Consider the following 9389-nt stretch of genomic DNA (forward strand, 5'->3'; position numbering starts at 1 on the left):
GCACACTTAAGTCAATAGTCATCTATTAAACCAAACAAGAGAGCTGCCCAACGTAAAGTTTGAGATCAAGATTCGTGCGTAATGCGCTCTTCGTGGAAAAAAAAAAAACAGGCTGACCAACAAAAGAAACAGGCTGGCGGATTTTCACAGTTTGCTGCACGAGTATAAAGATCAGCACACTTTTCATTCATGCAGGCTGTGCTTACTCAACCTCGACAAAAATCTGTCTTCATTTTCCCTGCATCTGTATAATCTCCTTCATGCTTCTTCAGAACATGCGAGGAATAAAATAGCATCAAGTTAGACTGAGAGTCATTTTCCAAATTGAAAACTGTCAATATGTAATAATTGGATTGATATTTTCGGGACCTTTTCCTATACGGAGCGCAGCGCAGTATAAAAGGGCAGCCTGGGCGTTATTGATTGGCCCTTTCAGTCCCGCTGAAGCTGGAGACCGTGTGCAGACTCCCCTCCAGCAGTCTAGCGCGGAGCCAATCTGTGGCACCAGTCTGACTCAGTAAGTCGCTTTAAGACTATCAGTGCCATGGCACCATCACATCCTCCGGCCACTGGATCCCCCGCAGTTTCTTATTAGAGCCAGCGCGCCACTAGGGGAATCATTTTACGCACGAACACCTACAGGCACAACCCGACTGTGGCGAGTCTCTGTCCTCCTGTTGCGCCATGGAGAACTCCAGCCTGCTGGATGGCAGCGCGCGAAATGCTGCCCTGGTGGACTTTCTTTTGTCGGACACTTTAATGCAAGTTGTGAACTCTCCGGAGGTCGGTGTCTTGGATGGATTAGGAGTCGCCAGTGGTGCCATGTTTCTTGACGCATCCAGGACTGCCGCCGGAGCTGAGTTCATGGCCGCTGTCCCGACGGAATCCCCTCACCTGATGCCTGCCTTTTGGGATTCCCCGCTGAGCCATGGAATCAATGTATTTGTGGGACTGGTCCTGTGCTTCACTATGTTGGGGCTGGGCTGCACGGTGGAGGTGAGCCAGCTCGGAGAACACATCCGCAGACCCATCGGGGTGCTGCTGGCTCTGGTGTGTCAGTTTGTTATCATGCCCTTGGTGGCCTTTCTTTTGGCTTTAGCCTTCTCTCTGGATGATGTGGCGGCGATGGCCGTTCTCCTCTGTGGCTGCTGTCCTGGAGGGAACTTATCAAACATCATGTCTCTGCTGGTGCACGGAGAGATGAATCTAAGGTATTGTACTCACCCGTACATAACACTAAGTGAGTTATCATATGACACTGAAAGCAGTGTTTTCCGTTATTTCTGTGCGTAAACACCAGAATATTACGCACAGACATAAAAGAAAATAGATCAACTTTAAGCATGATTTTAATGTTCTGCATGCTTTCTTAAAGTCAAGTGTTTATCAAATTTAACTAAAATGAGCCAAAAAATAATATTAAAAAAAATCTATATCACGTCCACCATACACCCTGTAACCGCGCGTCTTTGCTCTCCTCTCCAGCATCATCATGACCATATCTTCCACTCTGCTGGCGCTTGTTTTGATGCCGCTCTGTCTGTGGATCTACAGCCGAGCCTGGATCAACACACCTGTGGTCAACCTCATGCCCTTCGGGGCCATCATCCTGACCCTGTGCAGCACTCTCATCCCCATTGGTTTAGGAGTTCTGCTTCGGTACCGTTATACGCGTGTGGCCGACATTGTTTTAAAGGTAATGTCAAGTGAGCAATTTATCAAAGTTACTTTTTATGATCAGCTCAGTCGTTCTGTGTCAGCAGGACGCGCAGCACTTTTGGTTGGGGACCACCTTTGCGTAAAAGCGCACTGCGTATTTTTCGATGCGTGTCTTTAGCAGAAGGGAGATGGTGACCGCAGGAAGAGTGACATCAGAGTGTCAGGAAGAGCTCCTCCCTGCCATTTCTGATAAAAGCCACCCGTGAGGGAGGGCCACATCAGTTAGAGCAGACAATAACGTTAGGAAGTAGAGATGCTCTGATGCAGCCCTGTTTGGAAAGTCAAGTCAGTTTCAATTAAATATAAAGAAAGAGAGGATGCAAGTCTAACAACTCATGGTCCCCTTACTTATGATAAACATACAGGAAAAACTCAAAATACAAAAATATACTAAAAAGAAAAACCCAAAATCCTAGAAGAAAGGATGAGTTGGCATGTCAAGTCTTTTTAAAATCCCTCTCTTGTGCCTGCAGGCCTCTCTGTGGTCTCTGCTGGTCACCCTTGTGATGCTGTTCATCCTGACCGGAGCGATGCTGGGGCCAGACTTGCTCTCCACCATCCCGCCTTCTGTCTACGTGGTGGCCATCCTGATGCCTCTGTGCGGCTACGCTGCAGGTTACGGCCTGGCCACGCTCTTTGACCTGCCTCCCAACAGTCGCAGGGCCGTCTCCTTGGAGACCGGGTGCCAGAATGTGCAGCTGTGCACCGCTATCCTCAAGCTGGCCTTCCCTCCTCAGCTGATGGGGAGCATGTACATGTTTCCCCTGCTGTACGCCCTGTTCCAAGCAGCCGAGGCCGGCATTTTCATCCTTGTTTACAGGGTGTACAGGAAGAAGGTCCTACACAAGCCAGATCCCATGATGGACGGTGAGGACACGGACATAACATATCAGAGGTTTCAAGATGAGGACTTTGACTCATCTTATGGTGCGGTGACTGTGAGCGACCCAAACTCCATCATGTTGGACCCCTGTCCCCCTGATCCAACTCCTGTTTAATGTGCAAATGTAAAAAAGCAATCCCTGCTCTTGATGTAGGGGCGCAAATTAAGAGCTGCAGGTGGATTTATCATTTTGATTGCTGTCATTCATTAAAGAAAAAAAAGCAAACATGGAAAATAATGAGACTATGGGACAATATGCAGGGAAATCCAGAGTGTTTATCATTAACATGACTGCTTGAAAAAAAAAAAAAAAAAAAGGTGCTACATGTCATAAGCTTAATTCATTCAACTCAAACATTCCTGTCTATTGTAGAGATGAAAACCACCAACATGTTAAAAAACATATACAGTCAAATCACCATCAAAACAAGACAGCATTTAGTTTCAGTGCTTTAAGTGTGTGTGTGTGTGTGTGTGTGCGTGTGTGAGACTAAAAGCCATGTGACAAACATATCAGCATTGCTCATGTGCAGATTTCCAAACAAGCCTGTGCCAAACCAGTATCTGTGCTCCACAGTCTGAACAAACTGTACCATATGTGTATATTATAAACAGCTGTATCAAGAGAAATTAAAGAAACTAAACTGAACTTGTACACCTTGGTCACGTGTCTGCTGATCTTTCATGTCACACCTGGTCTTAATCAGGCCTGATGGCGCGCCCATGTCGCCCAGTCTATTTAAATAGTTACAACGACCAGCCTGGGTTGGTTGAACAAAATGGCAACGTATGGTGAGGAGCCAGTCGACAGCTACTTCTATGCATCTTACAACCCCTACCTGGGCAGATACCCCCGGCCTAGAGACGCGGGGTGGAAATATAAAAGTTACCTCTCCCACTATGGAGACTCTTCTGACGCCTTCAACAACCACCAGCGCGCCCAGCTGAAGTCCATCTTATCCCAGATCAATCCCAAACTCACCCCGAGGCTCCGGAAGGCGAACACCAAGGATGTGGCGGTGCAGGTCAACCCCAAGAAGGACGCCTCGGTGCAGTGCTCCATCGGCCCGCGGACCCTGCTGGCTATGAAGCGGGACTCCCAGCGCAAGAGGCGGCAGGAGCCCGGCGGCATTGGTAGCCCCAAGGCGGCGGGCGTTGTGCGTTACCCCCGCACCCTAGCGGTGTATTCCCCCATAGCGTACCGGAGCGTCACCTCCTTCCTGGTGGATGAAAACAACAACAATAAGGAGGCCACCTGCGAGGAGCCGCCCGGGGACCCGCCTGAGGGGGACACCGAGGGGAAGAAGGACGAAGACAACCACGCCAGCGAAGATGGAAAGACCTTAAAGCTTCCAGAGCAGAACAAAAAGACCAGAATCAAGCAGCAGGTGAAGAGCGAGGACGGAGAGTCCGCTGCGGAAGAGTCAAAGATCAGGGCGAGGGTCCGCTTCCAGGTGAGCTGGTCCTTCGGTAGCCATCTTGTTATCACCCCCCAAAGGTTATTTCAGGCCAACAAGACCACACCTGTATAAAGACAGACATAACTGTTGTTTTAATGTCCACAGGGACATTAGACCGACATGTACATACTCACCAGTCAAATTAGATTTAAAAACGGCTTTAAAAGTTTCACAAATCTCCCCAAAATAAAGTTTAGCAAGCATTTCTTCTCATGCAATATACATCTATTGCGCAGGCGCAGTGTCAATCTACACAACCTGAACACCCGCAATCTTTGAATTCTCCCAGATTCCTACTCACGATTCTTGAAATGTCTTTTAATATTTCACAGCAAGACAGGACATGTATTGTCAATAACTGTAATTGTTATTGGTCCAAAATATTTCAGATGACCACAATAAATTCTTCATGGGACAAATAAAGGCACTTTTATGTCTGTAGATTTCAGTTTTCCAGCTCACTCTGTAAACCTAGTTAAAAGCAACTGGACTTCTTCAAGGTTCTTGGTGACATTTATGCCTTTTAAAAATCTTGAAGTCCAGTTGATTTTTTTCTCAAGCTCCTCGGATGTCACATGTACTGTTACTGTATGAGGCTTCTCATTACAGATATGTACTGAACCATGACTATTATTTTCCAGTTTCAGATATTTACAGTTTCTGTCTTACTAGTCATAATTCTATTTTATTTATTCAACCTTTATTTTACCAGGTAAGTTAATTGAGAACTGGTTCTCATTGTCAATAACGACCTTTAAGATATCTTCAGTCTCCCTCACTGTCACCAGATCTACAATGTTCTTTTTAGATATCTAAAGTTTGAACTAGTCGGAAGGACATCGAAGGCTTCTCAGTGCAAAACTGCCAAGTCAAAGTGGAACTGGATGTCTTGAATTAGAGTTTTGACCAATTAAAATGATTTTGCAGAAGTCTGGTTGCATCAGAAGCTTCAGCGAGGGGGAGGTGGCTTGTGTTTGTTAAAAGTAATGTGGCACCATAACCGCATATGGCAAGTTCTCAGTAGGCTTAGTCCAAAGCCAGAGTAAAATTAAATCACAATGTACCCCTCATTCTCCACAAAGTGCTTGCTGATGAAATCTTCCTGTTTTCCAGCATTTTCCATCGATGTGATGCACCACAGCAGCTGCCGTCACTTCTAACAGTGTTCAGATGCTTTGCTTGACTGATCTCCACTGAGACATTTTAGATACAACCAACTATCCCGACTAGTCTGAACTGAATGGTGCTCATCGTTTTGACTAGATGAAATAGGTGGATTAAAAAATTCAGATTAGTCGGTGCAAATACAACTTGTGAAACGGTGCTGATATGTCGTAGCTTTGTTTTTTTTTTCCAAACAGCAAGTCCTTGATTAGATTTTTTTCAATACAGCTACTGAACAAAAATCAACTCATCTGCATTTTCAAAATAAAACACAAACCATAAGACCTCAAAATAAGCAACCTGGATTTGTATGTATTCGCTGTTAGAATGGACTTGTTTCAAAGTTAGCATTATATAGCATTGAACAGTAAAAATTCTTAGGGAAATTTAATTCTGCTATAGTAAACCCTGCCCTCATCCAGTTCACTTTGATATAAATAAATCATTTGGAAAATGTGAAACAAAAATATCTCCCCCTCACTGATGCTCTGTTTTCTCATCTGACTTTGTTGAAACTGACTGTAGTTTTAAAGTCATTAACGAGGTACACTTGTAATTTCCAGTTATAACAAGTGCAGTCTGACTATAAATACTCCTATTTTCTTCTGCACCCATGTGTTATTAGAACAATTTTAACTGAACTGAGTACATGTAAAATAGTGCAACACACTTTTATTTTTTAACTGATTTGCCTTTGGTCCATCAGTTTCTGGAACAGAAGTACGGATATTATCACTGCAGAGAATGTAATCTGCGATGGGAGAGTGCCTATGTGTGGTGTGTTCAGGGCACCAACAAGGTGAGCTCATGTTTAAGGTGCTATTTGTGTATATCCTGACAGATTGTAAATAAGTCATAGTTTACAAATGGTTGGCCTTTTTATGCAAAAAGTATTGTTTGTGGCTAAAATACACATTAATTAGGCCATTTTTAAGATGGAGACTTCTGTCATGACTACAGTGTGGTGTGTTCCAGGTTTACTTCAAACAGTACTGTAGGAAATGCCAAAAGGACTTCAACCCGTATCGCGTTGAGGACATCACATGTCATGTAAGCCATTTTCTCCCATGCTCTCTGAATTTAAAAAGCTTGTCTGTGTCACCACTCAACTTTTGCATTTTTTTTTTTTTTGGCTTTCCTTTTCCTTCTTCCCCTCAGACTTGCAACAAAGCACGCTGTTGCTGTGCACTAACACAACGGCACGTCGATCCCAAGAGACCCCACAGACAGGACTTGTGCGGCAGATGCAAAGGCAAGCGACTGTCCTGCGACAGCACATTCAGCTTCAAATACATCATCTGAGCAGCATCCCAACTGAACTTTGCCCTGTAGCTCATCTACACGAGTTCTGTGTGGGGCATCTTCAGCCCACGTCATTATTATAATCAACATATATTTGATGTTTCAGTACTTTATTTCATGCCTGTTTTGTGTTGATGAAAATGATGGTAAGCACCACACGCTTTAGTGTAATAAATGGCTATATTGCATTTTGTACGGAAGCATTCTTTCGATTAAAACACTGATTTTCATCAGCTGACTTGAAGGACGGATGATGAAAATCCTTCAGTCAAAATCTTTCACATGAGTTGGAGTCTTAACCTGTTTCCTTAGGAAAGTAATGCTGAATTTTCAATTGATGTTTCAGTTCAGAGATGTGGGAAATGTTTAAGATTTGAAACTGTGCGTGTGCAGTGAGTGAAACTGGAAGACTGATGTTAAAGCCTCCTCTGACCCTTTGACAGGGGATTCAAGAATAAGAACTCGGTGAGATTAAATGTGTAGGTTTCTGCACTATAAAAAGTATTTAAAGGAACCTATTCCCACCATTTAAGTTAACGTATAATTGCAAGATTTAAAAAACAAACAAAACAAAACTGACTACACTTTTAAAATTGGATTGACATGTTAATATATGCATCCTTTAATATTGGGTCATTTAAACTCTAGTTTTGGCATTAACTGATTAAAAAAAAAACAAAATCAAGTTGAACTAAATACAATTGACTAACTTCATATTTCTTCACCTTGACATCAGGATTGTCAATGTTAAGTGGTTAAGATTGTGTATTAGAGAACCTGTAGGTTTAAGAAATATGACATCTCAAGTTTTAGAAATGCATTCCACCAAAGTAGTGATTTTGGGAATATTTTCAATAACAATATGACCAATAGTGGACTTGTGTACACAGTTAATGGAATATGCTGTGCTACTGCATGTAACTAATACTAGTCATATTTAGTAGTGATATTTGACCATCTTATCCCTCAGTTTGCTAAACTGATAAGTTTTATTTGATCAATCAGCTCTGCTAGAGAGGGCTTTTCATGTTTAGTTAATTACCAACAATTTCCTAATTTCTTAAATGCTACTACATTAACAAAAGCATGAAAAAGTCAAGTTGAAGCAAGTTCATTTTTAAAATTTTGGTCAACTTTTCAAATCTTTCATAAGGATGTAGCACAAAAAACTGTTTCATATTAAAACTAGCTGGAACAACTTAATTTTCACGTGTAATGAAATTAAACAGTTGCTTATGCTACCAATCATTGTGGTAATTAAAAATGTGTTTGATTGTAGAGGAAAAATCAAATCAGGCACAATACATAAACAATGAATCATATATGGGTCTAAATATTGAACATTTTCATTAAAACCTTCAATTTTGTTATGTGCACTAGATGATCAACCAGGAAATCCAGGGTCCCATAAGACTGCTTGTCTTCATTTAGAATCCCAAACCACAAACAGGAAACATGTTTTCACACTGAATAACTTGAGACCGAGCTCATTCTGTATGATTAGGTTTATTTATCCAGAGAGAAGGCTGGTATGTGAGTGAACAAGGAAAAAATGTATAATGCAGCTCTACATTAAAACATTTTCCAGGTAAATAATATCATTAAATAATTAAGAACAGCATTCAAATGTACCAGACAAGCAGGAGGAGAAAAAAAAAAAAGCTCTCTGAGGAATGAGTACAGTGACTGTTACAATGTGCCATGACAAGCTTTCCAAAAAGCATTCAGCTAACGGTTCATGTCCTGCAGTCACAGCAGCAAGTAGGGCCATTCTGAAAGTGTAGCGCAATTTCAACGACGGCCGTTTATCTCCTCGGGAAAAAAAAAAAAAAAACAGGATCAGGATGCGGCGGAGGGTGAGCGCTGCTTCGCAACATGATCAGCCGACACGGACAAACACAAACCTTAGTCTCCCCCTCGACAGGCTTTACATGGAGCCTGTTCTGGGGCGTGGTTCTGACAAAAAGATCACAGTGGAGAGAAGGAATGCATATGGACGTGGCTTGGCTGGATTGGTGGGGTCCAGCAGGAGATGGAGGCTACTTTTGATCTCCCATGCCATCACTATCATGAAACCAGACAGGTGGCTTGTCCCAAATGAGCACCAACCCCCCTTTGCAAGACCACAACCAAACAACCAAGGCAGCCTTTGGGAAATTTAGAAGTTTGTGTGATTGGATGACAAAGGTGGAGCGGATCATTAATGACTCAAATCTGGTCTTGGCTTTCTCTCATCACATTAGCTTTATACATACATCCTATTCGGATGAACAGTGCATTACACAAAAGTACAAGGGAAAAATACTGGTTTTACACTATACATTTTCTAAAATATATACAGAGTAAAATAAGTTATGTTTCCATAATGAGCTGTAGCCAGTCTGCACCTGTGTGCAATTATATGCATTTGTGTGTGAGCGTATACCAGAATATCCAATATATATCACACAGTCAAGAGTCTCTAAAGGCATCTACTTATTTGGTTAAAGAGTGAGTTTTGCGTGAAGGGGACCTCTCCTCTCAGAGCAGATCAATAAACAGATATATTTCTCTTTTTACACTCCCTGAAGGCAAACGTTTCCCACAGGGTTACAATTACATGTTAAATATCCTAACATTTACAACCTAGGATGTTAGCTCTAATAAAAAATACATTTCTCAAAAAAATATTCTTGCAGTGCTTTTCTCTTTCAAGCATGCGTTTGAAAACTTTTTTTTTTTTTTGTTAGTTTCTTCTTTTTAAACAAGATTTTTCTGAGTTTGCTTATGAATCTTGACGGTGCGTCCTCACACATACGACACCTCCTCTGGACTGTCTTAACATGCTTCAACACCATCTCCCAGCCCGGGGCCCCCGAGGA

At 42.4% G+C, this 9389-nt stretch overlaps 2 protein-coding genes across 2 annotated transcripts; both read left to right on the forward strand.

The window, feature by feature from the left end:
* The first annotated feature begins 684 nt into the window (after positions 1-684).
* slc10a4 (solute carrier family 10 member 4) lies at positions 685-3264 on the forward strand. Its single transcript, XM_008299032.1, has 3 exons — positions 685-1211; positions 1486-1696; positions 2193-3264. Exons 1-3 carry the CDS (start codon positions 685-687, stop codon positions 2715-2717), a joined length of 1263 nt encoding a protein of 420 aa, XP_008297254.1. The 3' UTR covers positions 2718-3264.
* A 117-nt stretch (positions 3265-3381) lies between these two features.
* Positions 3382-6528, forward strand: zar1 (zygote arrest 1). Its single transcript, XM_008299041.1, has 4 exons — positions 3382-4056; positions 5933-6025; positions 6202-6276; positions 6385-6528. Exons 1-4 carry the CDS (start codon positions 3382-3384, stop codon positions 6526-6528), a joined length of 987 nt encoding a protein of 328 aa, XP_008297263.1.
* The last annotated feature ends 2861 nt before the right edge of the window (positions 6529-9389 follow it).

Source organism: Stegastes partitus, unplaced genomic scaffold (assembly GCF_000690725.1).
Source record: "Stegastes partitus isolate 25-593 unplaced genomic scaffold, Stegastes_partitus-1.0.2 Scaffold30, whole genome shotgun sequence".
NCBI classification, from domain to species: Eukaryota; Metazoa; Chordata; class Actinopteri; family Pomacentridae; genus Stegastes; species Stegastes partitus.

Excerpts from the sequence above, each read along its gene's own strand:
- slc10a4 (XM_008299032.1), top strand. The coding sequence starts at position 685 with ATGGAGAACTCCAGCCTGCTGGATGGCAGCGCGCGAAATGCTGCCCTG. Across the intron at positions 1,212-1,485 it reads CACGGAGAGATGAATCTAAG|CATCATCATGACCATATCTT; the intron begins GTATTGTACTCA and ends TCTCCTCTCCAG. Across the intron at positions 1,697-2,192 it reads TGGCCGACATTGTTTTAAAG|GCCTCTCTGTGGTCTCTGCT; the intron begins GTAATGTCAAGT and ends TTGTGCCTGCAG.
- zar1 (XM_008299041.1), top strand. The coding sequence starts at position 3,382 with ATGGCAACGTATGGTGAGGAGCCAGTCGACAGCTACTTCTATGCATCT. Across the intron at positions 6,026-6,201 it reads GTGTTCAGGGCACCAACAAG|GTTTACTTCAAACAGTACTG; the intron begins GTGAGCTCATGT and ends GGTGTGTTCCAG. Across the intron at positions 6,277-6,384 it reads TTGAGGACATCACATGTCAT|ACTTGCAACAAAGCACGCTG; the intron begins GTAAGCCATTTT and ends TCTTCCCCTCAG.